At 43.1% G+C, this 26,392-nt stretch overlaps 1 protein-coding gene across 1 annotated transcript in view; it reads left to right on the top strand.

Moving 5' to 3' along the window:
* grin2aa (glutamate receptor, ionotropic, N-methyl D-aspartate 2A, a) overlaps positions 1 to 26,392 on the top strand; it is a 162,232-nt gene that overhangs the window by 106,692 nt on the left and 29,148 nt on the right. Inside the window, exons 5-10 of the mRNA XM_054760391.1 lie at positions 6,370 to 6,484; positions 16,176 to 16,378; positions 19,940 to 20,111; positions 20,838 to 20,991; positions 23,019 to 23,144; positions 23,788 to 24,017. Of these exons, the coding sequence (XP_054616366.1) occupies positions 6,370 to 6,484; positions 16,176 to 16,378; positions 19,940 to 20,111; positions 20,838 to 20,991; positions 23,019 to 23,144; positions 23,788 to 24,017 (1,000 nt within the window). The remainder of the gene's footprint in view (positions 1 to 6,369; positions 6,485 to 16,175; positions 16,379 to 19,939; positions 20,112 to 20,837; positions 20,992 to 23,018; positions 23,145 to 23,787; positions 24,018 to 26,392) is intronic.

The raw sequence follows: 26,392 nt of genomic DNA, 5'->3' as shown, positions 1-26,392 counted from the left end.
TAGCTGAATAGTTGTTAACTACAAGCAAGTGTGATAAAGCAACAGTCAACAAGCTTATATTACGCAGTAGTTCCACAGTCTAAACATATTACATCTGCCTATTCATAATTGTGTCATGGTGACAGGATTGTTTTACGGCTGATGATTAATAAAAGTGTCCAGGAATGGCATGAAATGCAGCTACCTGCCAATGTGTCTCCGTTTCTCAAAAGCAGAACATTCTCTTCCCTATATTGTGTGTGGCTGTGACTTATTTTATTGCTGCTTAACTTGCCTTGCAGGTAACGCAGTCTGAGTGAAAGAAAGGGAGGCACTGAATCCTTCTTAAATCAATAAATCACGAACAGCACGCCTGTGACTGTGTGAGAGTACGCAAAGGCTCATTAGAAGGCCAAAGCAGACACTTCTGTTTTTGCTTGAAAGTAATGAGATTGTTCTTCGGGGAACGTAGCATAGTGGTGGTTTAGTTTTTACTAAAAGAAATGCTGTTTAAATTACGTCAAGCAGTAAGCTTCATTTTGTTATTGGTGCTAAAATATTGTGTTTTTAGCACGCAGCATGTTTGCTGGGTTTGTTTCTGCAAGGCGGCGTACGGTCACTACGCATGGCAATTAATTCATGCAGTTACTTGTCTGATGCATAACCTGAAGTGTCCTCTCCGGGTTGTGGGTGCGCATCGCATACGACGCAGTGAGCGCAGCAGTACGGCTGTAGGCTAATCTGGAGGATGGAGGACGGATGGGGCTTATTTATGGAAAACATAAGACTACATCCAAGACTGCCGAGCTGTCCGCAGCATCCATCAGCTTATAGGATTATTAAGAACTGTTCTGTTTTTTAACTCTTTGGTAAATTGGAGTGGGACCTTGGTTTGCCTCATTACTCCTTTCCAGAGGGTCTGAAAATTACTCTAACCAAACCAATTTTTGACAAATAATGCAAATCCAATTAATCCGCTCCAGAAAGCCCAAAATGTTAACACAAAACACATTTTTATAGGTTTACATGCATAAAATAATGCAAAATGCATATAAATATAAATAGTTTGGTCGCAAAAATAGTTAAATGAACAAAAATACAAATAAAAGGCATTCAGAAGACACATTCAAAGATGTGATGATATGTAGTATTCTACACTTGCCACTAGGTGTCAGTCACGTTACTGTAATGTTCAGTGAGACACAAGCACCGTGCTTGATGGCGTGAACAATCAGCCTTTATTGCAGATTTCTGTCATCTCACAACAGGCACAATGATCCCTAAAACGGACTACAGTTGCGGCCGTAACCAACAGCAAAAAGAAAGCAAAGGAACATTTATAGCAACACACATGAATTATTAGAGTCTTGTGTTTTAAATGGCTTATTTTCTCTTATTATGTCTACTATATTGGGTAATACAAGTGTAAGGATGACTATGGGGGTGTTATTTCATATCTAGAGGGCTCTAATAATGTTAAAACCATATATAGAAGTTTGTAAACAGGTTTTCTATGCTCTAAAAGATTCCATCTATAAATAAGGAATCCTACTTCACGGACATTCACGTATCCCGGTCAAGTCTGCAACCAATGACCCACGATAAGCGAGGGATTACTGTGGGCTGAGAATGGTGTATGATTGGCAGCTGTGAAGCTTCCTTACAGATGAAAGACCCGTCGAGTTCGCCGGTATTTGAAAAGCTCAAAAGAGTGAAGACGAAATAACGTGTGACACAGTTTTGGAGTTCAATCAGCAGAAATGAGAACGACCGCAATTCCCCACGCACGCCACGTTAAATAATCCTTCGTTAAATGGAAGTGTATTTAAGAAAGGTGCTCCAGTGTCCTAAAAAATCATTTACATATTGGAGAATGACATTGAATCTCAACTGCGCTGACACATACACACCGGGGACAGCGGGAGGTGCGACCCTGCTACGCTTTCAATGTCTTCACCTTGTGCAGTCGCTTCCTGTCACACTTGGTGCGTGCCACCTGCAGCGGCACTTGTGTCAAATGACTGCCCTCCCTCAGGTGCTCTTAAAAGACGGCAATCGGCTGTCATTGTAGGACATGCAACAGTCTTGTCTCGTGTGGAGCCATGCAATATTCCACCATAATAAGGCTGTTTTAAGAAAACAAAATGCAGTATTATTGAGTGCGTGTGTGCCCTCCTATCTGCTGCAGTGCCCTCCTGATGCTGGTTAAGTGTGTACCATCCCCAAACCCTTTTACTCCAAAACAGGAGGAAAGGAGGACACAACAAGGCAGTGGGTATTTTTATCCTAACTCAGCTGAGGCTTCTCTTGTCATACTTTCCCTTTTTCCTGTTCTGTCTTCCTCGCTTAATTTGTCCTCTCAATTCTTGGGGTATCCATTCCCCACCGTCTACCCCCCCACACACACACCTTCTCATTACCTTCTAATGAATACAGAGTTCACGCCGCTAATGGAGACGAGAAAGTGGTAGAAAATGTGAGGAAACGTTGCATTGCAAATTGATGAGGTGGGCAAAGTAATTTATGTCTGTATGCGCAGGGGTCTCCATTCAGTTCACTTTAAGGTCATTTTATGGCCTCCTCTTGTCCGTATCCTAGCAACACTCATGAACAGGTCCACCTGTTCAATGGGCGGTCGACCAAACTGGCCAACAAGCTGCCACGCTGGTGACATCAAATTCACTGCGGTAGATGCAGACATACAGTAGCTCTTTTACATTCGATTGGAGTGAAATAAACTGTTCCTTGTGGTTAGAAGCTTAAGTTTCTTCCAGATCTGACCGTGGCTGTTCAATTAGCACCAAGAATCCCAAATTGAACATGATAAATTCCTTTTGAATGGCTGTCAGTCACGAGTGTGTGCTCTATTGCATTTGTTGCCTTGGTTGCAAAAGAGGGCCATTGGTGGTGTCGTGGTTCACGTTTCTAACTTCTTGACTGTAAATCGGATCTTATACGTAGATGGAGCAATTTCAGTAGAAATTGTGTGTGAAATGCTGAAGCTGAACGTTTTAAGTATTCCAGAAATGTGTCCAAATCTAGTCACCGACCGAGGATCGAACCAGCAACCATCAGGTTGGGAGACGACCACCCTACGATGCCACCGTGCACAGAAGGAGCAGAATGCTGCACGTGAATTGAATTGTCCATTCATTTTCAATGTGATAAATGTTAGCGAAAATGTTGAATTATGGACAATGTGGAAATGTCCTGACGGATAGCTTGCATGGGAGTAGTTAGCCGACAAAAAAAACGGCAGAATTTGAAATGCTGGAATGTAAAAAAGAGGAATGATTGCTGAAATGTATAAATATGTTGAACGATTACACAAGGACGGAGGATCGAACCAGCAACCACCAATCTAGTACATGAGCCATGTCACCCTGGAGAAAAAATGAATTTCCACCAGTAGTGTGCGCCATATAATTTGTTTTTAGCAGACTACAAATATGAAATGTTGGCAAGTAAACACACAGTCTGTATGTTGAAATATATCAATACGTTGAATGAGGATCGAACCAGCAGCAGTAGGGGTTGGAGACAACCGCTCTACCTCCTGAGCCACGTCACGCTGTGGAATACGCAGATTGTTACAGTAATAAATAAACTGCCCATTCTGTCACAGAAAATATGAAATTTTGGTAAATGTGGGACATTTAAAAAAAAAAAAAAGTCCTGACAGATTACCAGCGTGACTTGAATGAGATGAACATTTCGACGTTGGATTGGTTTGAATCGGGTGACACAGAACACATGAGGGCCATGAAATACAGTAATAAAAAGCTGAATACAACAATGAAATCAAACAGTAATGCAAAATGAAAAACCAAAGCCTCTCAGTAATAAGATAATAATAATAATAACACGTTCAAGGATGCAGTATGTGAAGTTTTAAAGCATTTTGTCCTCCATCCTACTATCTGTGAACGTGACAGGCCGAGGTCTGACTCTGACAGAGGACACTTGAGTTTGCTGATGTTGTTTTAGCGTGGTCGCGGCCGACAGCAGGAAAGAGATTGTTGATGGGCCGCGTCCTCGAAGTTCCTAGCGTGAATAAGGAGGACATGTGAGCTCAAGGCCCTTTTGGAGAGTCATGATTTTTTAAAACATGAATACAAACGACTGATTTAAAAGGGAGTTCCAGTGTCATCATCTAACCAGCAGCATAGCAGACAAATATCGTAAATATTGTAAATATAGAGAAATGACACGAGAGGAAAAGGTGTGTGTGTGTGTGTGTGTGTGTGTGTGTGTGTGTGCGTGTGTGTGTGTGTGTGTGCGCGTGTGTGTGTGTGTGTGTGTGTGCGTGTGCGTGTGCGTGTGCGTGTGTGTGTGCATGTGATTGATGGTGCCGATGCTGATAAGTGCAGAACAGGCTGTCACCTAAAGGAGCGTCCCGGGTGCTGATATTGATTTCGGCAGCGCTCTTTCTGCTGCTGCCGCACATCATTTGATTCTACGCGTCTCGAGTCCAATCAGACAGCTTAATGATGCTCGCAGGGTTGCTTGCATTATTTTACTTTCATCTGAAAACCCCCTTCACCCCTTAAATCTCCTTTTCAGCCAACTGGCGCACGGATCAAGCTGTTTTTTTTCACCCATCTGCTGCACTTGACCCGCGTGCATGTGGACTGTAGTGGCAAGAATTCCACGTTTTTGTTAGCATAAGCATCCATATTGAATTGGTTCTGTGCAGCACCGCTTCATAACAAAAACTTGGGCGTGGCAAAGGCCAGACAGTCCTTTATACAAGATGAATATGCTTTTTTTCCCAGGATAGCAGCATCCATTCAGCACTCCTGTGACTTTTCAAAGACTGTTTACGTGTCCTGAACAGAAGTGGGAGGGTGGTGGGGGTGACAAGGATGTCTCTTTGCATGGTACATGACCACTGACAGATGAAGTGAGAGAGACCGAGTGAGGAAGGACTACCATGATTAATGTGGGGGCTATGTACGTCCAAGAATATCTTCCCATTGCCTTCCATCTTAGCTAATGTAACCTGCCATGTGGGTCACTCATTACAGCCGCTGTGGGTTTGTGTGGCGTCGTAGTGCCACACCACTTCTGCTTTGTGAGCTACCAAAATGCGCTTTCTAGTGATATACGTGTCATTACGGTAATCGTGGGGACTACGTCGCGGCAGCTCCAGGAAGACGAGGCTTTGACAGGAAGCACAGTGCAGTTCTGCGAAAGTGGTACTTTATATTTTATCTTTTTTTCTTTTTTTTTTTGCAGTATTTCTGCATGTAAACAAAGAGGGGCGTTCTACTTCTCTACATCCATTGTTTTATATTTTTCATCTCATACGCTTTGTTCATGTACATTCTGGGTGTCTTATTTGGTAAAATTCATTTAAAGGGACCAACACACATACAGCAGATTGTATTGTAACACTTTTACAGCTAAAATATAGGTTATATATAGAAATATATATATTAGTGTTGTCAGATGATTGACATTTTTAATCAGATTAATTACAGTTTTCAAATTAATTAATTAGAATTCATGGTTCCATTTATCGCAGCAAGTCTTCCAGGTCCTAAAGCAGCAAAACAGCCCCAGACCATCACACTACCACCACCATATTTTACTGTTGGCCTGATGTTCTTTTTCTGAAATGCGGCATTACTTTTACGCCAGATGTAATGGGACACACACCTTCCAAAAGGTTCAACCACAGAGTATTTTCCCAAAGGTCTTGGGGATCATCAAGATGTTTTCTGGCAAAATTGAGACGAGCCTTAATGTTCTTTTTGTCCAGCAGTGGTTTTGGTCTTGGAACTCTGCCATGCAGGCCGTTTTTGCCCAGTGTCTTTCTTATGGTGGAGTCATGAACACTGACCTTAACTGAGGCAAGTGAGGCCTGCAGTTCTTTGGATGTTGTTGCAGGGTCTTTTGTGACCTCTTGGATGAGCCATCACGGTGCTCTTGGGGCCATTTCGGTTGGCCGGTCACTCCTGGGAAGATTCACCACTGTTCCATGTGTTTGCCATTTGTGGATAATGGCTCTCACTGTGGTTGGCTGGAGTCCCAAAGCTTTAAAAATGGCTTTGTAACCTTTTCCACACTGATTGATCTCAATTCATCTCAGGAGGGGACAGGCAATCACCTTTACACAAAGGGTCATTTTTTTTCTCCCTTAATAATAAAAAGTTTCATTCATAAAAAAGCGTCAGACTCTGTGTGACTGTAATTACGCAAAAAAATGTAATTAATAAACGTAATTAATCAAATAAATGAGTTTCCGCCGTTACATTTGATTCGATTTTGAACCCCTGTGGTGGTTCATACACCTGCATTCCACACTGAAGTGTCATCATTGTGCATGTGTGCTGACCTTGACCTATATGCTCCAAGACCATGCTAACAGAGAGCCTTCTGTCTTAGGTACATGATGAATGTGACATGGGAAGGAAGAGACTTGTCATTCACAGAAGATGGATACCAGGAGCATCCCAAGCTGGTGGTGATTGTGCTCAACAAGGAGAGAGAGTGGGAGAAGGTAGGAATTGTGTGTGTGTGTGTGTTTGATTTTCGGTCATGATTTAATATTACTGATATTGTTAGTTTTCATTCTAAATGACTAGAAAAATATTTAAGCCATCAAACACCAGTAATTGAGTTTTTTTCTTATCCTCTCTATTACTCTGCATGCCTTTGGCGTCATGTTTCACTTGTCATTGTTTCTCTTCATCATTGCTGTGTTTCTTGTATAAGCAGATACCATCTACTACTATCGCCACCTTCAGAAACCGCAAGGAAAAAGGCATCACAGCTCCATGTTTGATTGACAAGTAATCTCAGAGCGATTCCTTTGCAGGAGAAAAGAAACGCAACAAACGCCCCAACCTCACTATTGAAGCGGCTACGTTTGTGTTATTTAGCGACACTTAGCTGATCAATGAGCTCGTTTGCCATCCAGCCTATGGATTTCTTTAACTAGTTAAGGTGAGAGCTGTCGAGCGCTAAGTATTCCCGCCTTTGTAATGGGCTTTGAAAGGGGTTCCATGCATCTTTATACCTACGTCCCCGACTGCTCCTGGCATGCCGTAAATGCTTCATATTTAATGCCCCGGTAGGTCGTACTTCAGGCTGAAAGAATACTCTTGAGAGCGGCAAAGAAACAGAACAAGATGTGGCCGCAGGATGATCGGGATCAATACAAATAGTGAATCGATGGCTGGGTCTTGTTGAACTTGATTGGCTTTACATTTCCTCCCTTTAATTGTGTTACTCGTCCTCTCTGAGTAACTTTCTGGTTCATTCGTTTCTCAGTTGTTCCTCTTATGCCGTCCATCCTGGCCTTCCTTCTTCTTTAATGATGTTTTAGTTCCTGCAATCTGTCCTGTCTACCCTCTCCGCCGTCAATCTTCCTTCCACCCTTCCTTCTTTTCTTCTGCTGCTTTCTCTTTCACCTTCCCTTCCCTTCCTTCCCTCCTTCCTAGGCCAGATAATGTGTCCCATGTCAGTCTTTAGCTGTGATTGGAGTTGTGGCACTTTAATTGGGTCTGCAAGGGTTGACTGCTCATACATGTGCGTATATTCACCACCCCTACATCCTTTTTAGTGCTTTAATCGGGTCACATCTGTACTGTACGTCTCTGTGTTACACTGTTCACTTCATTTTGCTGGACTCTTTGCTCCGTCATTCAACGAAAACTGCACTTTTTTTTCACATTTTGCCCATCATCCACAAACCTTATGTGAGACGTTCTAGATAGCCGCCTCATGATGGCAGTTTTTCGCTAACAATGCAGGTAATGGGGGGTGGGGGGGGTGGGGTCACCTTATTCGCCTGTAAAGCCTTCTAAAAACTGCCAACAACGCTTTGTTTAAATGCCGTGACCTGCATGCTAATGTAGGAGCTAACACAGAGGACTAGGTTTTTGACTGAACTCATTGTGAGACCAAGTCCAGCAATGTATCTGCGTGGCCTTTCTTTGTATGTGCTACATTACCTCACTATCATCTCCTGGAAATACACGGCTCCACTGTGGTGAAGAGGAAGCTCAGCCAAAAGACAAAGCTCTCATTTTACCAGTCGATGTACGTTCCTACCCAGGACACTTTGGAGAGACTATGTCTCTCAACTGGCCTGGGAAGGCCTCAGGATTCGCTGGAAGGAGCTGGACAAAGTAGCCTGGGAGAGGGAAGTCTGGGCTTCCCTGCTTTGGCTGCTGCCTCCACGACCCGACCTCAGATAAGCGGAAGAAGATGCATGGATGGATGGATGGATGGATAATGGCATGCATATTGCCAATAATGAAAACAAATGATTAATTCCATCATTTATTTGCATGGTACACATCTTTACATTATCTATTTTTGGAGTCTGGAAAAAGTAGGACATTTTGAAATGTTCTGGTTCTGGATCCTCATTTGTCCCAAGGTAGTTGGGACACAAAGTCGTGTCTCACAAAGTCTGCCACAGCAAACACAGAACGCGCTGTCTATGCTGACGTGGTTGATGCAAGGAGCGTTGGTTGCTTTGTGCTCTGTGGAATCGATAAAAATCAATGAGTCACGAAGTTCCGCTAATGCTTAAAATGACTAAAATACTGTACGTATAAAATGTTATCATGAATGTTCCTGTTACTACATGGTTACAGCTTGTATATAAAACGTCCCATTGCCTGCCTTGTTAGTAAAAAAAAACCTGCCAGCACGAGGCGGCTATCTGGAACACACAGAAAAGGAAAAGTCGAGTTATTGTTTCACATCGGGATTGTGGATGATTGAAATTCCCCCCAAAAAGTGAAGTTTTCCGTAAAGACTAGCTTTTTCATATTTCATATTGACACGCTTTCACACACACACACACACACACACACACACATATTCTCTCTGTGCTGGTGTGCTAGGAAGAGATGCAGCATGTTGCTGGCCTGTGAAATTGATCAGCACTCCACCGTGTTGCAGAGAGAAGAGGCAAGTGAAACAAGGAGCCTCAAAGACGAAACATAATTGGGTGCTGATTTCGCTCTCTTTCTGTGCAGCCGTCCCACCCAATAGAGGAGATTTTTACGATGATCAAGAGATAGAGATTCATAAAGTGCACCAAAATATGGTTCTGCACTAAAAATATCACAGGTGCTCCCCTCGGGCCACAGGCGGAGCAGGCAGGGAGGGAAGAGTAATGAGAGATGAGCGAGTGATGGAGGCAGATGGGCAAGGATAGAATATGTTGCGTTATGAGTGAATATTAATTTAAAATTGTTCCATGGCCTAATAAATTATAAATGAACTGACCTCATTGCTGAAATGCCGTATTTAGAAATCATATGAAGATGCCAACATTACTTGGAAAAATAGACACACAGCCTGTATTCCAATAAAAAAAAAAATAAAATAAAATAAAATAGAAAAATCATAATTATCCGCCCATAAAATATGAGCGAAAGGCCGACCACACTCGGGGCTGGTCACCAGTCAATCCCAGAGCACACGCTGTGCGCACACACAGCCATTCACACCTACACATGCAAGTGTTTTATCACTACACAGCCTCAATATACCTTCCTCAATATAGTCTGGAAAGGAATGGAATTTATAAAAGAAAATTAGCCTTTATCCCGCCTGGCAAAAACCAGGATATAGCATGCAGTCAGACCAGCATGCAGTACCACATATCACATACAGTATATACCGTATTGTCCGGAGTGTAAGTTGCATCAGTCAAAAGATGCGTCATGATGAGGAAAAAAGTCGCACATATCGGTATTTTTGATGGAGCAATCATCAGAGCAAGCTTTCAGGCAGTTACAATTAGTGAGTAGGCTAGACATAATTAATGTCCTAATGAAACAACACTGCTGTCTAAAATATCACATTTCTCAATCCACACAGGTATCATATCATTATTATTGCACATTACTTACAGACACGCAGTCCTATTCAAAAGTATTCCATTACAAAAAGCATCCGGTATGCTGTGTGTCATTCAGTTTGCGTGCCTGACTGCATCACGAGCTCAACTCAAATGAATTATTGCGGCCACCAGGTGTCGCAGGTCAAGCCAAACTATGACAAAAATTGCAAAAAAATCGTCCGGAAAATACAGTCTTGTATCATATTATGTACCACTGTCCGCTGGTTACCTCGTTTATGGCAGGGACATCATATTGGAAGCAGCTCTTCACTGCAACCGCATCCTGTTCCACGAATGCGTCTTTATGCTAGATGTTTTCTCCTTGAACGGCATCATAAACAAATGCAAGATGCCTGATGGGCTGCATCTGCGACCAAGCAGTACTAGTTATTTTCAGTTAATACAACTTGACTAACCTAACTGTATTTACTGATTAAACCAAGGCGTGATGCTTTATTCCTGCTGAGTAGATGGAGTGTGGAAATTGCTTAAGGAACTGCTGCAGTGTTAGGAGCCAGTTTGGGAAATAATGATTTCAGACAGCATGGGATTTGTGCTTGAAAAATCACAGTGTAGAGACGCACACGCGTGCAAAAACCTCTGTGGATGTGCACATACAGGCAAGACATTGAGTGTCTTGCATTAAAAAAGTCGATAGTCACGGGTTAAAATTTCTCTCACTGCTCCAGTTTGTCATCTGCTTTTTTTGTTGCCCCCATTTTGACGTACTCTTTGCACACAGGCATGCACGTGCTTCCTCCATGCAGGCTTTCTCTCTCTCACACGCACAAACAAGCGTGCGCGCACATAAACAGAGCAAGTGTAGGAGAGGGAGAGGAAGCTCTATTTTCTCGACATAATTTTGTCTGACAGAAGTGACAGTTACTGTTTTATGACTGAGCGCTTTCCTCCACGCTATTAGGGACTCATTCTCCCATAATGCAAATTGCCACAGCGATAACTCTCCCAGTGAGAGGGGCGTACGGAAGGTGCACCGTGAAAAGCGCCCCTGACCTCTTGCATTCTTTCATCCTTCTCGCTCTCTTGTTCTCGATTGCGAATGTGTTTGTTTGGGGTGAAGAAGAACGGCGAGAGGGAAGGGGAGGGCGGGTGTCGAGAGAGAAAAGGCAAGGAAAGATGAAATGCCGGCACAGGAGATGAAATGACTTTTGAGCATCGCTAAGATGAGTCGTTCCGGGGCAAAGCGTTAAGTCATCGGCAAGAACCTCGGAATCCGTGCGGCTATGATGATGCACTTGGATATTATAATGCATGAACCCATCGGGTCTCGTCATCATTACCTCTTGGTGGCCTCTGTGTCACATGGCGCCGCTCTCCAAGAACCGTGTGTGCGTAATATCGAGTTTTTCATACCGGAGATTCAGCATTCCGCGGCGTACGCGGTCGATAGAGAGCATTTTATGCTTCTCCTCCTCTCTGGGCATTAATTTATAACCCCTCTTTCCCTAATTAGAGACACGCACAGGAAGAGAGGGAGCAGGGGGACAGGAAACCAGATGAGTTGCTGAATTCAGCTGCTTCGTTCCCTCCTCTCACTCATTTCCCCCTCCCAGCTTCTATCCGACAAGTCCAAATTGAATGTGAATGTTGTGAGGTCTGGGTTCATTCAAGGTGAATAAAACTGCTTCAGATGAACGTATGAATGTGCAACAAGTCATGAAGATCTACACCAATCAATGTGGCACACCCTCAGGCATTGCAAGACATCTGCTTTTACAGAAAACGCTCAGTTGTGATTCACACTGACAGATATGTGTCTAATATTGTGCCAGGATCGTCAGTTTGATGCAGTGCGTTTCTACACCAGGAAAAACTGCAACGCTCACCCGAGGTTGGGTCATGAGGCAGCAGCAAAGAAGCCCAGGCTTCCATCTCCTCAGCTGCTTCCTCCAGCTCCTCCTGATCCTGAGATGTTGCCAGGCCAGTTGAGATACATAGTCTCTCCAACATGTCCTGGGTCTTTTCCTCCTAATGGTTGGATGTGCCCTGAGCACCTCCCCAGGGAGGCGTCTGGGAGCCTTCCTGATCAGATGCCCGAGCCACCTCATTTGGCTCCTTTCACTGCTCTTCTCCCGGATGACAGTGCTTCTCGCCCTATCTCTCCCTACAGAGGAAACTCATTTCGGACGTTTGTCTTGTCCTTTCGGTCACTACCCAGGGCCCGTGCCATAGGTGAGGCCATAGGGGAACTTAGATAGCTTTGCCTGTCGGCTCAGCTTCCTCTTCACCGCAACAGACAGATGCAGAGTCTGCATCACTGCCATGCCACACCAATCCACCTGTCGATCGCACGTTCCATCCCTCACGCGTGGACAAGACCTCGAGGTACTTAAAATCCTCCTCCTGGGGCAGGATCTCATCCCCGACCCGGTGATGGCACTCCACGCTTTTCCAGGAGAGAACCATGGACTCGGACTGCTAAACATAAAAAATGAATGTCTTTCTGACAGCTTCAATAATGTCTTAGAGAATCATCAAGGATCGGCCCTGAGCCCCTTCTTCTTTGCCGTGGTGATGGACAAATTGGATGGACAGATTGGATGGACAGATTGGATGGACAGATTGGACAAGACGTTTGCAGATGACATTGTGATCTGCAGTGAGAACAGCAAACCCGGAGAGGTGGACGAATGAGCTGGAGAGGAGCAGAATGAAAGTTAGTCAGGGCAAGATGGAGGGGTTTAAGTGCTTGGGGTCAACCAGAGAGTGTGGAAGAGAGGTGAAGAAGCGGGTGCAGGCGGGGTGGAGTGGGTGGTGGAGTGTCAGGAGTAGTTTGTGTCCATGGAATAGCAGAAAGTGAAAGAGTTACAGGGCGCTAGTGAGACCAGCCCTGATTTTTGGTCTGGAGATGGCAGCCCGAGTTAGACGTCTGGGAGACGAGGTCAGAGGGCCAGTTGAGAAGGAGGGATTGTTTGTATTGGGAGAAGGATGCTGGAGGCAGGGCTTCCAGCGAAGAGACCAAAGAGGAGGCTTCCAGATGCAGTTAGAGCAGGCATGCAGGTGATAGGCCTGACAGAGGAGGATGCAAAGGACAGGGCAAGATGGAAACACCCCGATCCGCTGTGGTGACCCCTAATAGGACAAGTGGAAGAAGTAGAAGAAGAAGAAACACACATAAGCGCTCACTGGCTCGTGAAAGGCTAAACAGCTGTGGTGAGACAGTTAGACAAATGTGGCCCTTCCCTAGAGAGAGAAGGTGACATACAAGAAACGGTGCACATGCCACCTCGGTGTACTTTCCTGAACCATCCATCCATCCCCTACACACACACACACACACACACACACACACACACACACACACACACCGAAGCACTGAGAAGTGTCAGCGACAGCTGACTGAACCGTTGACAGTGTGTAGAAAATGTCTCTAATCCCTGTCAGAGGATAGAAAACCACTCAAAGCAAAACAATTAAAATGCTAATTTCACTGACTACATTTGGCAGGCGAAGCAGCATTGTTAAAGTGTGCATGCGCAGCAACCACCTGAAGAGAGCGCGGTCAGACGGGCGACCAATAAGCATGGCTGTGAGTATACGTACAGTACCGTAATGCCTTGCTACTTTGCTGTTTGAATTTCACGGCCTCACTTTATCACGGTTTTTCAAAATCTAAAAATTAATAACTCGGGCTGTTTTGTGTTTGAATACGGCCTATTATTAGTCAGAACAAATGCATATTTAAGCTGAAGTTACATATTTTTTTGCCCAAATTAGGCATTTTCAAGCACAAAAATGGCAAAATGAACGAACATACAAATATAAGACATTCAAAAGATGCATTCAAAGATGGTGGACTCTCACTCGGTGCCAGTCATGCTCGGGGAGACACACAAGCATGAGGCTGTTTTTGCAGGTGTGAATTATCTCATAACAGACAATAATCCTTGTTAAAAACACGGGCTACTGTTGCGGACGTAACCCACAGCAACTCTGAACTTCCTGTCCGCCCCCCACTCAGCTCCATTAGCACCGCAAGAGATTCACAGCAACACACACAAACACAAGTCTTATTTATGTCTTAAATGTCATATTTTCTCTTTTTATGTCTACTATATTGGGTAATAGGAGTGTAAAGGTGACTATAGGGGTGTTATTTCATGTCTTGAGCGCTTTAATAATGTTGAAAACCATATTTAGACGGTTGTAAAGAGGTTTCCTATGCTAAATATTCCACTTAGAAATAAGGGATCCTACTTTGCTGAAATTGACTTGTCACAGTCGGGTCTGGAACCAATTAATCGACACAAACGAGGGATTACTGTATTTTTTTGGGATGAAAACGCAAGCTGAGATAGCTTAGCTTTAAATGTTTTTTTTCTCAGTCAATCAAAACCAAACAAAAATGTTCACCTAAGCTTTCACAGCAGTGCTAAAAACACGCACTGCCAAATCATCACATTTATGCAACATTGCACATGTACGTGTACGCACAAAACACCTTAAGACAGCAAATCAGCCTGTGCATGTAGACACGTAGGATGCAGACGTTCGTAAATGGAAGGAACGGGTGAAAGCAAGGTTTGCCTTTTTCTGCCTCCTGTTGTATTAATAATTGAGAGTGGAGCTAAACCTTTTTTTTTCTCCCCGTTCTGACGGTTCTGTTCTGCCCAGCTTGACACAAACATAAACACCACAGGCACACGCACACACACTGCATATACAGACAGGTGCGGATGGGGAGAGTGCATCCATAAGGGAATCTTTGACATTGCAGCTCTGGAAACTTTCTAAATTATTGACATATCATGCAGTCACACATCCACGCTTCACATACTGCAAAAACAACATACACAATGCACCCAGGTTACCCGTGGCATGCGGTGAAACTATGTCAAAAAATGATGGATGGTCATAATTATTGATTGTTCTGTCGATTGTGTGGAATCAATTGTTGTCTGGAACCATCAGAAGATGAATGGGGTGCAGTACTTGGCTGCAACAAGCAGAGGTGCTTTGATTCGGTCTGTTTGCGGTCGAAAGACGGCGCCATGACGACGTCAGCTACTTTGAAGCTATGCCACAACTCCTCCACGCAGCATTATAACAATCAATTGCCGCTGCAGATAAGAGGGACGGTGAAGGAAACCAAACAGAGAGGAGCTTCAGGTCACCTGATTCAAATATTTTGAGGATCCCATCCTATTCCATATTGAGGTGTACGGACGTTGGGGCATTGCACTGCATTTACAGTGTATCTTTGTCAGCGGGGTCACGCTAAAATACTTTCCTCGCATAAATTTGGGTGTGGATCCGGGCAGAGGTGAGGTTAAAGGAATTGTTTCAAATGGAAAAACCTTCTTGTAGGAATTCATTTGACGTTTCCCTTGAATTAGCAGCGAGTCACGCACACATCATAAAGTCACAGTTCGGGCATCTACAGCAGGTAAGTAGGGGTGCAACGATACAGAAAATTCACAGTACGGTTTGATGCTTTCGTGTTTTTTCGATCCAAAAAAAAAGACATTTTCACGCTTTGGAATCTTGTATTTTCTTAGAACGACCAACATTTGTTTAAACTCAAAAGTGTTGAAATGAAATGTACATGGCACAGCTATGCCTGCAAATAAGTAGTAATAGTAAGAAAAATAGAAGATAAATCATTTACAATTCAATTCAACATGACAGCAAATACACTTACACATATTTCATCAGTAGTTTGTTCACTGATTCAAGAGTATTTCAAGCATACTACGCAGCGTTCATTACTTCCACACATCATGATCACGTCCAGTTTGCTATTACAATTATAAAATAAATCAAAACAATGATCGAAATGACAATACAGCCGAAGTCAAGGCAACACACAAAAAACATAAGCCATAGAAGATGTTTCGGTTCATCATAAAATAATAGCAACAACAAGAAGCGAGTTTAAAAATAACACATTTCTGTAATGGAGTTCAGGGCACACATGACAGTTGACTCTTTTAAGGTTTTGCATGGAACTAACCGGTGCAAATACAATGACGACTTTTATTGTATATATCTGCATCTTACCGTTGTGTTACTCTATCGCCAGCCACAATGAGAGCCGCTGATTGCTTCTGCCTGTTGCACCCCTATATGAAGGTGTCCAATGGTCCTGATCTAAGTTAGGATTGTTTGGCGTTGGCCTTCTGGTCCCTATCGTGTGCCATATAGTGCATTTCTCCTCCATATGTTCAAATAGGGGCAGCAACCCGGTGCCCTAAATGGAAAACAATAACTGACTGACCTCAAAGAGCATCACCCCAAACTCCAATTCCCCAGTATTGGATGACTGTTAATCCCGTTTCTGTGCTGCACTGCTTCGCCCCCGCAGATGGGGAGGCTGGACAACGGCAGCCTGACACTGAAGTACCCGGTGTGGCCGCGCTTCAACTCTTTCGGCGACGCGGAGCTCGACGACAACCACTTATCCATCGTCACATTAGAGGAGAAGCCTTTTGTCATCGTGGAGGACGTTGAGAGACTGACCGGTACCTGCATGAGGAACTCTGTGCCCTGCAGGAAACATATCAAAGAGTACGTATGCCACTTTGTTTGACATTCTTTAATTACCAGTATGTAGAAAACCCCCACCCCATCACCCATTTTGTCTATTTTGTCTGCTTCTGTGTGGTGTTGTGAGAGGAGGTGCATAGCGTGATCTATGCATCGGCTGAAAATGAAGGCGACTGCTGAACTCAGCAATTTACTTGCTCCTTTCCAATTTGCTTTGTACCACCCCGATATTTCCTGTGTCTTGCTACGCTCTGTTCTTGTAGCCGACACACTGAGTGTGACAGTGGATGTGTGTAGCGCACAGTGGCTTGGATGATGCGTAATCAAAGCCTGCATTTCATGGCACTGCGCTATTAATTCTTGCCATTTCAACACACACACACACACACGTTGAAGATGGGCATGCACACTACACACTGAAACCTATCCATGTGTATACAACATTAGCGTCTAGATCTGCACACATGAATTCTCACACACACACAAACACAGCTGATTAAGCTGTAATGGGGTCCCAGGGAAGAGACTGAGGGAGATTTTCCATCCAGAATCACTGTGAACTAGGGCGGAGGATAATGCATCTCCAAGGATCTACACACACACACACACACACACACACACACACACACACACACACAGTCAATGTGATATACACTCTCTTTTGCCACATGTCCACTCACACATAGGCCAGTGCAGTGGATTTGTCCTTCCCATAGCGCAATTCCCACTGAAGCATCCACAGTGTCCATTTGGAGGAAGAAGGGATGGACGCAGGGAAGTACACAGTAAAAGAGAGGGATGCTGGGTAGGACGGGATCTAGAGGACCGTTCATGCATGCAGAACCACAAATTCACTCATCCAGGCTGGGCCTAAGAACAAGCTACACACACATAACTACGCTACCCTCCCTGGAGACCCCCCAGGCCTTCAGTGGTTCTATATCAAGTTGTCCTGGCAACTTCACAAAGAGCCTCCATAGCATCACATGCTCTCCACCGGCTCAGCGTAATCATGAGTGCAGCTACCACAGTTCTCAACGATATGTCAGTTCTGTACCTGCACTTGCTGTTTCATCAAAACTCTTGTTTACAGCAAAGCTGCACGTTTTGGAGTGGCCTTTTATTGTGGCCAGCCTAAGGCGATAATGCGCAATAATCATGTTGTCTAATCATCTCGGCAAAAGGGACGTGGTCAATAACGCAGATTTGTTTTCTTCGTAGTCAGGGGTCGGTCGCAAACGCAGCGGCTCTTTGAGCCAACTCTTTGGCGTGAACGAGCCGCCATTTTTTTCCTGTCTTTTTTTGAAAGCAAAAACAAAAATGGAGCGTTTATATCTGAAATATACATAAACATATGGACATACATGGTTACATGGAATTTTCCATTGAAGTTAAATTATTTCAGCTTTCAGGACTGTTTGCACAAGTAAAGCTCAAACGCACCCAAAGGTAATTATTGCTGTACTTAAACCATCGTACGTAAAATCAGCTGCAGCATTTTATTCTTGTAAATGTGTTACGTGTTGAAAATGGTCCTGCTTTGTCTGGAAAAACAGTCCATTCTCCTACGACTGCTTCTTGAAACATCATGACAAAAATAAGACCAGGCAAGAATTCAGTTCCGGTTGAGATTATTTATGACACATTGACAGCTAGTGATTGTAACAACTGACTTTGCAGCCCAAGCAAGAGTTGGCTAGTGGAGTTTCCCCCCCCAGTTTTTCTCTCCAACACAACACAAATCCTCCAAAGTGACAGTGTTCCATTTTGGAAGGTAACTGCAGAGTCACGACTGAATGTGCAATGTGACTTTTTCCCCACCTCACACTCCTTTAAGTTTGTGTTCAGGTTGCAAAACTTATGGACGGGGTTGTCTTGTCCTAATTAGCACACATCTAAAAGTTAAATGAGAGTCCCAGGTGGCTCACAGTCGATGTGCAGTGTGTGTGTGTGTGTGTGTGTGTGTGTGCGTGTGCGTGTGTGTAGATGCAGATGGTGCAAGGCTTGAGGATACAGTGCCATCCTAAAACTCTCTCTTTAGGAGAACAGATTTCCATTAATATGACAAGTTGACGTTAAGGGGAGAAGGCAACAGGAGGATTCAGTAGATTAACATGCATTTTACATGGAAATAGAAACATAAGTAGAAATGATGTTATGCTGGGCAACACAGGTTGGTTTGTTTCTGCATTATTGCATTTGCATTATTAATACTCAACTATGATATCTTTAAATGTTTTTTTACTCACAAAAGTAAGTACAGTGGAACCTTGGCTAGCAGAGATCGCAAAAGAAACCAAGTAAATCCAATGAATCCGTTCCAAGAAGCCAAAAATGTTGACACAAAACATGTTTTTGTAGATTTACAATTATAGTTTTATATGCGGAAAACAACTCTATCCATACAAATACATATAATAAGGCACGATGTGGCAGCGAGAGCACCACTGACACCACCTTCCTGTTTTGCCATGAGTTATTCTTTGAATTGGGTAGTGTTTCTCACCTCAAGTCTCGGCTTTTCTTTTGATCACGGCTGCAAAATAACCCGCAATGGAGCCAAAGAAAGTTGCAAGTGCCAGCATTTTGAGAAACGCTACTGAATTCAAGAAATAACTCATGGCATAACAGGAAGGTGGTGTCTGTGTTGATCTCGCTGCCACGTCGCGTCTTTGTCAACAATCACGTCTTCAATGAAGCTAAAAGTAACGTTAAGTGCTCATTTATCCCTGTTGTTCCTCATTTATATGCATTTATAATTGTTTTATACATGTAAAACTTTAAAAGTGTGTTTCGTGTTAACATTTTTGAGACCTGTGGCGTAACTGTGATAGAGAGCAAACAACTACACCGTCAACATCAACATAGATAGGCAACAGAGCTGTCTTCTGCGTCCTGTTTCCATGTATTAGCAAGCTGCTAACAAGGATCTTTTGTGATAAAAACACACTAAGAACACAACTGGAGACATGCAGTGTATTAATAACACGCGCCATATTGAAAATGTACGCAAACGTAACCGAAAAACACACTAACTGGGGCTTACGCAAGGTTCCACATACCAAGGTTCCACTATCATTGTAAAACTCTAACATTTTGAACATGTCAACAGTTTTGAGATCAAATAGCTACGGTCAACCGCTGATGACATCTTAGACGGGCGGCGGAGCTGACTTCCACTTACTATTTCCATGCATCAGCAAGCTAGTAGGATGCTAACAAGCATGTCTTGTGATTAAAAAATATATACGTGAAGAACACAGTTCACGCAGTGCATTAATAACACAACAAGACGTGTGCCATATTGTACTCTAACTGGAAAATGTACACAAAGAGATCAATTTTCAACCTTAACCGAAAAGCACGCTAACCACCACTGCCAAACGTCTTAGACTGAAAGACTGAACTGCTGCCTCCAAGCTAATCAGACGCGGTTATTTCTTCTTGTGGTGCTCAAGATCAATGCTGAATCCATACTGCTGCAGGTAGCCGGGGCGAAACTGCGTAACGGTGCAGTTACACTTCTCTCGTGCTCTAGTTGTCATCACTAACGTCCTGATTCTACATTTTGTGTTTCCGCAGCAACACGACTGAGGCTGGTGGGACATACATCAAAAAGTGCTGTAAAGGCTTCTGCATTGACATTTTGAAGAAGATAGCCAAGTACGTCAAGTTCACCTATGACCTGTACCTAGTAACCAATGGCAAACACGGAAAGAAGATAAACAATGTCTGGAATGGGATGGTGGGAGAGGTAAGAGGCCGGACTTGAGTGATTCACAATGTGCGACATTCTTTTCACGCTGGGGAACTAATTATACGTGTAACTTAGGGGTGTCCAACGTGTGGGTCGGAGGCCATTTGCGGCAGTTTTTTTTTTTATTGGCCCGCGGCACTTTCTAAAAATGTAAGTTAACAAGCACACTAAAACAGCAAACATCAGCAATGATTTTACAAGAATAAAGTCAAAATATCGAGAGAAAAAAGTTGTAATAGAGGAAAAAATAACCATTTTAGTAAAGTTAATATTTTTTAAAAAGGTGGGTTTTTTTTAAGTTGTCATATTATGAGAAACAAACAAAACGATTGCAGAAAAAAGTCATAATGTTAGGAGAATAAACACGAGTCATAAATACGAGAAGAACATTTATACTGACAATGTTGAAATAGCTGCCCATTGATTCTGTGCATCGTGAAGAATATTGAATTATTTTCTGAGTTGCTCCGTTGATGAATTCCATTTGTAATAAAATGTACGTTTCTTTCTTTGCCTCTGCTTTTTTCCATTTTTCTCCACATAACCCTTTCCCCATTCTTTACATTTCACTTGCCTCCTAAAATATCGGATTTCCCATCATCCCTTCACCCTTGCTCGCCTCGCTTTGCGCTCATCATTTGTCCCTTTCCTCTCACCTTCTGGTCTGCTCTTCATAATCATCCGCCTCCTCGATCCATCCCGCCTCTCCTCCCCACCCCCAAGGTGGTCTATAAGAAAGCCGTCATGGCCGTCGGATCTCTGACGATCAATGAGGAGCGTTCTGAGGTCATCGATTTCTCCGTCCCGTTCGTGGAAACTGGTATCAGCGTCATGGTGTCCCGTAGTAACGGAACCGTGTCCCCTTCAGCCTTTCTCGGTAAGCGCCACCTAACATTTTTATGTTGGGACAAGAGATGTCATGAATGCCTGTTCTTACGTCTGAGGGATTTGAGCGCCACACCCCCCTAAACCATGAACTTGTTGCACTTCTGGAGCCAGTATTTAGCCTTTTTTGACCCTTAAGGGGCACTGTCATTTTGGCTCTGGTATAGAAATGCTGAAGGAAGCCAAACTAGTCCGTTGGCGTGTTTAAAATTCCACATCATTGTTCTTGGTTATTTGTTTAGAGGGCGTGTTCGTGTGGAAAACACAAGACGCGCGTGCGTGCTCGTCACGCTACAGCATAGTCTTGCAGTTCTCTCCCAAAACACTCGGGGCAGTGTTTTCCCAAGGGTGAGCAAGTCCCAACTGTCGTTGTCTTGCTATTGAGCTTCCTGTGTGGTAGTACTGTAGTAGTGAATGGCGGCTGAAGCGACATCCACGTCGTTATTGGAGCTGAAACTAATTGATGTGGGGCGTCAGTCCCGTTTATTGTACTTTTATGTTGCTCCGCAACCACGTTTCATATGTCGGCGTGGAGACGCTCTTCAAGTTTTTGGCACTTTTGCAGTAGGGAAAAAACAAACCATGTACCATGTAATGTATTAATAAATGAATGGCCACTGTTTTGTGGTTGAATATGGTCTATTGTTTGTCAAAAAAAGTATGCATATTTAAGATAACTATATGTATATCTATTCATGGCCTAAATTAAGCATTTTCAGGCATAAGAAAGGCTAATTGAACGACAGTACAAATACAAAGTTAATGAAAAGATGTGATATGAAGTGTAATACAGTATCTGTGACTTGTGTGCGCCTTTAAGGAGCGGGGACTTGGAACTGACGTGTGTGACGTCCAGTATCACCTTGTCTGTCTAACTGTCTCAGAAACGGAATTATTGCAGCCACTAGGTGTCGCCAAAAAACAACCACCATCGCACTTGAACTTAAAGGCAGCAGATATTCAATGATATACTTCACAAGACCAACCAAACTATGAAAAGAAGCGTGGCTTATAGTGTGAGTCGCCGTTGACGCGAGGTTAGATTTTTTTGGAGGTGCAAGCCAGAGGTTTTGGAGGGGGAGGAGCCAGCTGAACCTGTAGCCGAATGAAGGTGTAGTCAAGTACGTCACAACCAAAACAAAGCTTGCGCGCGTCTCCATTTACTGCACCGCTGCTGTCTCAAGACGAGTCGAATTACTTGCCTGAGTATTCATTCACGTTTTCTGTGGTTTATGTGACGTAACGGGATATCCAGTGAGTTTCTTTTTGGAAGTAACTCTACCCCACTATCAGGTTGTTTGATTCCCAAATGTTGTTGAAGTGACCCTAGAATGGCGCAGTCATGAGTTACAGCGCCACCTGCTGTTCTGGCGCACACTTGACAGGTTGTGAATGTGTTACAGTCATCTCAGCTCCAGGGCAAGGCATGACACCACAGACACGCAGGCTGGTACATGCTGCCATCTGATTGGCATAAAAGTGCAGAAGGCATGGCTGAGGCTCATGGCTGCTCGTACAAGCATGTATGTAGCGCACTGCTGTGAAAGTGGCAATTAGAAGGGCTTTGCTGGAACGCCCCGTGATGGCCGCTCGCCAACGCGCTCTTGCGCACAAGCGGTGCAGCCCCTCTGCCATACGTTAGAGGCTTTAATCTCTGCAGTGGTGTTGTTGGCTCAGAGGGAGGACAGGACTGCTGACACCAGAGCTTCCTACGCCTCTTCACGCTGTCAAACCAGAGCTCTTCTTGCGTCTCTGCGAGAGTGTGCACACATTCACAAGTTCAGGGTTTAGGTGGGGTGGCTGTGAACATGCGGGAATCTGCTTCTTTAATGCAGCACATTGCTGAGTGCCTAGCCGTGTGTGTGTACGTAATTGATTTCCTCATGCGGTTCAAGGAAGGGCAGAGTGAGACGGATCATGAATCACCAGAAGTGACGTGTAATGTTTGAAATTGTGACTCAGCATGTCTTATTAATACTAAATTCCTGTCATCTTATGTCTTTTTTTTCCTCCTCCCAGAGCCATTCAGTGCATCAGTGTGGGTGATGATGTTTGTGATGCTCCTACTGGTGACTGCAATGGCTGTTTTTATGTTTGAATACATCAGTCCTCTTGGCTTCAACAGAAACCTGGCACAGGGAAAAGGTAAGCAACTACATAGAATATATGTTGTGGTGCACATCCTAGAGACTGGGGGAGCAACAGTATAGGTAACCCACGGTGCGGTCCGTAAAACCAATCCAGTGTAGGTCAGTATATTGTACTGTCAGCTATATAAGCTTTGTATTACAGGTGTCAGTAATGTTACTGTAATGTTCCATGAGACACACAAGCACCAGACTTGATTGCTGGAACAACAGGCTTTCTACTACAGATGTGAATTATCAGGCTCAATAGTCCCCAATAAAAATCCCTGTTGCTCCTGAAACTCAACTCTGAACCGCCGACGTCACTTCCTGTCCGCCCCTCACTCAGCTTCCCTGAGGGTACATTACAAGTCTTATTTATGTCTTAAATGACTTATTTACTCGTACTACTTCTACTATGTTGTAACAAAACTTTCCGACTTAAGTTGACAAATATGCGTATGTCGACATTCAAAGACAAAATCATTATTTAACTTCTAATTTCCAAGCTTGGGGGAGCATCCTGCGTTTACTTCCCACCAGTCTTTGTAATCAATATGCACAGTTTTAACAGAAATATGGTACACTTTCACCACACTGTGTCTACAATCGATTGTTTATAGCTTAGCATGTCTTCTAAATCCACCACTCTTCTCTCTCAGACCCTCATGGTCCCTCCTTCACCATGGGCAAGGCTGTGTGGCTGCTCTGGGGTCTGGTTTTCAACAACTCTGTCCCGGTCCAAAATCCAAAGGGAACCACCAGCAAGTTCATCGTGTCTGTGTGGGCCTTCTTCGCTGTCATCTTCCTGGCTTCCTACACTGCCAACCTGGCCGCGTTCATGATCCAGGAAGAGTTTGTTGACCAAGTCACCGGGCTTTCTGACAACAAGGTAAATGGTGATGGATGGATGTATTGTACTATACATGCTGTATATAGAGGCATACAGTATATGGCGCATCAGTGGGATAGCAGTGGTTGCCAGCACTTGGCTCAAATTATGTATGCTAACTTGTGGAACTGTAGCACTCCTTGGGTCTCCCATTTTTGGCAACCATTCTTCCTATTTTGGTTTGGAAATGCAGAAGTACAACATACTATACTACTATACGTATTATTTACCTATAAACGTACAACAGAGCCCCTTACACTCATTTTACTCATGTCCTTGTAGGCCACTTGAACAATACAGGATTATTTAATATTCATCTTAATGAAATACTGCTGTGTAGAATCCCACACTTCTCAGTCCACACAGGTATGATATCATTGCAGTAGCACATTACTAACAGACGCAGAAGCTTTTTAGAAAGTATTGCGTGACAAAAAGCATCCGGTATGCTCGGTATCATTCAATTTGTGTGCCTAACTGCGTCGCAAGCTCAACTCAAAGAATTATTGCGGCCACTAGGTGTCGCCAAAAAAACAACCACAACCTCACTTGAACTTAAAGTTAGGCATCAGATGTTCGATTATATACTGTGATCGATAAGTTGCACCTGACTACAGCCAAACCGAGCTGTTGGCTGTCTTTATCCATTTAAGATCAGCACCTTCTTCAATGTGTTTTTCAAGCAATGAGTCTTTTCCTCTTTGTCAATTATGTATAGGTCAAAATATTAAAAACAGAGGCAAATTGAGTAAAAGAGGGAGAGGGAAATGAGATCTGTAGATGCAAACTAAGAGTGTTGTAGACTGACTTGGACGCTTCAGACATCATTGAAGGAAGAGGTGCAGCAACTGGCAGGTAGGCGACTGAGGAATTGTCAAAGGCCAAGACACACAAGAGGGTACAAGACAACAGGCGGACAGATATGGGCCATTTTGACGGCTGAGGTAAGGAGAAAGGAAAGGCATATGGAGGAAGAAAGTAAACAAGATGTCGACCGACAGAGAGGGTCAGCCAAAGAGGCAGCCAAAATCAAAAGGGTAAACGGCCATTTAAGACACATTTGCTGAGCAGACTGGACAACAAACTGTTTGCCCTGCAATATGACGAGGAAAATTCACCTTGGAGATACTGCTCAGTGGGTTTTTTTCTCTTAAAACTGCTTTAAGTGTGAACCACGGGGGGGATGAAAGGTCAGAAATCCACTCACCGAAAAAGAAGCCTCATATTTTTGTATTTTTTTTTAAGGCTAACATAGAGCACACCTGAATGGAGTCTTGTCTTTTCACGGCGGCGGCGTGCCGTGTTTTTAACCTCCGTCTGTGCAGCTGAGCAAAACAGTTTAGACCCCTGAAAAATGACACATGCTAAGAAGTGTATACATATTTCAAGAAATGCTGTTTTTTTATTTATTTTCAAAATATTTCAGCTTTCTTCTAAAATAATTGTTGTAAATTTACTTCACGTATTATCTTGACTTCATTCCCATATTTGGACTTTTTTCCAATATTGTAACTTTTTCCCCAACCTAGGACAACTTTATTTTTTTACTCATAATATTATGACTTTAAAAAAGTATTTTTCTTTAATATTTAAACTCTATATGTAACTCTATGATAGTAAAGTTTTCCTCATATTATTACGTAGAATTACATAATATAAGTTTATTCTTGTTGTTTTTGTTGTTTGTTGTTTTTTCTTATTAGAATACAACTTTTTTTCTCTTAATATTTTGACTTCATTCCTGTAAACTCAAATTTGGTTTTCCCATTTCTGCATTTTTGTTTTAATTTTCCACCTATTTCATCTTTATTCTGGTAAAATTTTCTTCTCATAATTACAACTTTTATTTCCATAATATTTGGACTTTATTCTTGTAACATTATACCTTTTTCTGCATCCTAATTTTCCAAAAAAATGACAACTTTATTTGTTGTTTTGTTTTTCAGAATATTATCACTTTAAATAAAATAATTATTTCTTTAATATATAAACTTAAACTAAACGTAAAATTACAACTATTTTCTCTTGCTTTACTCTTTGAAATTTGTGCTGAGTTTTCCATTTTGTTGTTGTTGTTTTTCTTAGTTTTCTTGTTAAATTCTATTTTTAGAACAGCCCCGGGCTTCACTTTGGGCCCCCCTGGTGTAGACCATCATGTGCATACTTTATTTTCATGTTTACATACTAACACGCCATATTGTTTTAGTGTCTTTCTCAGCTGCGTTTCAACAATTGGACTTATTATCATCCACAATATAAATCAATAATATATTTTTTCTCCAAAATGCACATCAAGCACATATTTGACACTTTAACCTCCATTGTTTTATCACCCTGTAAAAACTGCAACTTGCAATATTTGCTTATTCAGACAG

The sequence above is a fragment of the Dunckerocampus dactyliophorus genome, chromosome 18, assembly GCF_027744805.1.
Source record: "Dunckerocampus dactyliophorus isolate RoL2022-P2 chromosome 18, RoL_Ddac_1.1, whole genome shotgun sequence".
NCBI classification, from domain to species: Eukaryota; Metazoa; Chordata; class Actinopteri; order Syngnathiformes; family Syngnathidae; genus Dunckerocampus; species Dunckerocampus dactyliophorus.
This window is presented reverse-complemented; position numbering and strand designations above follow the sequence as displayed.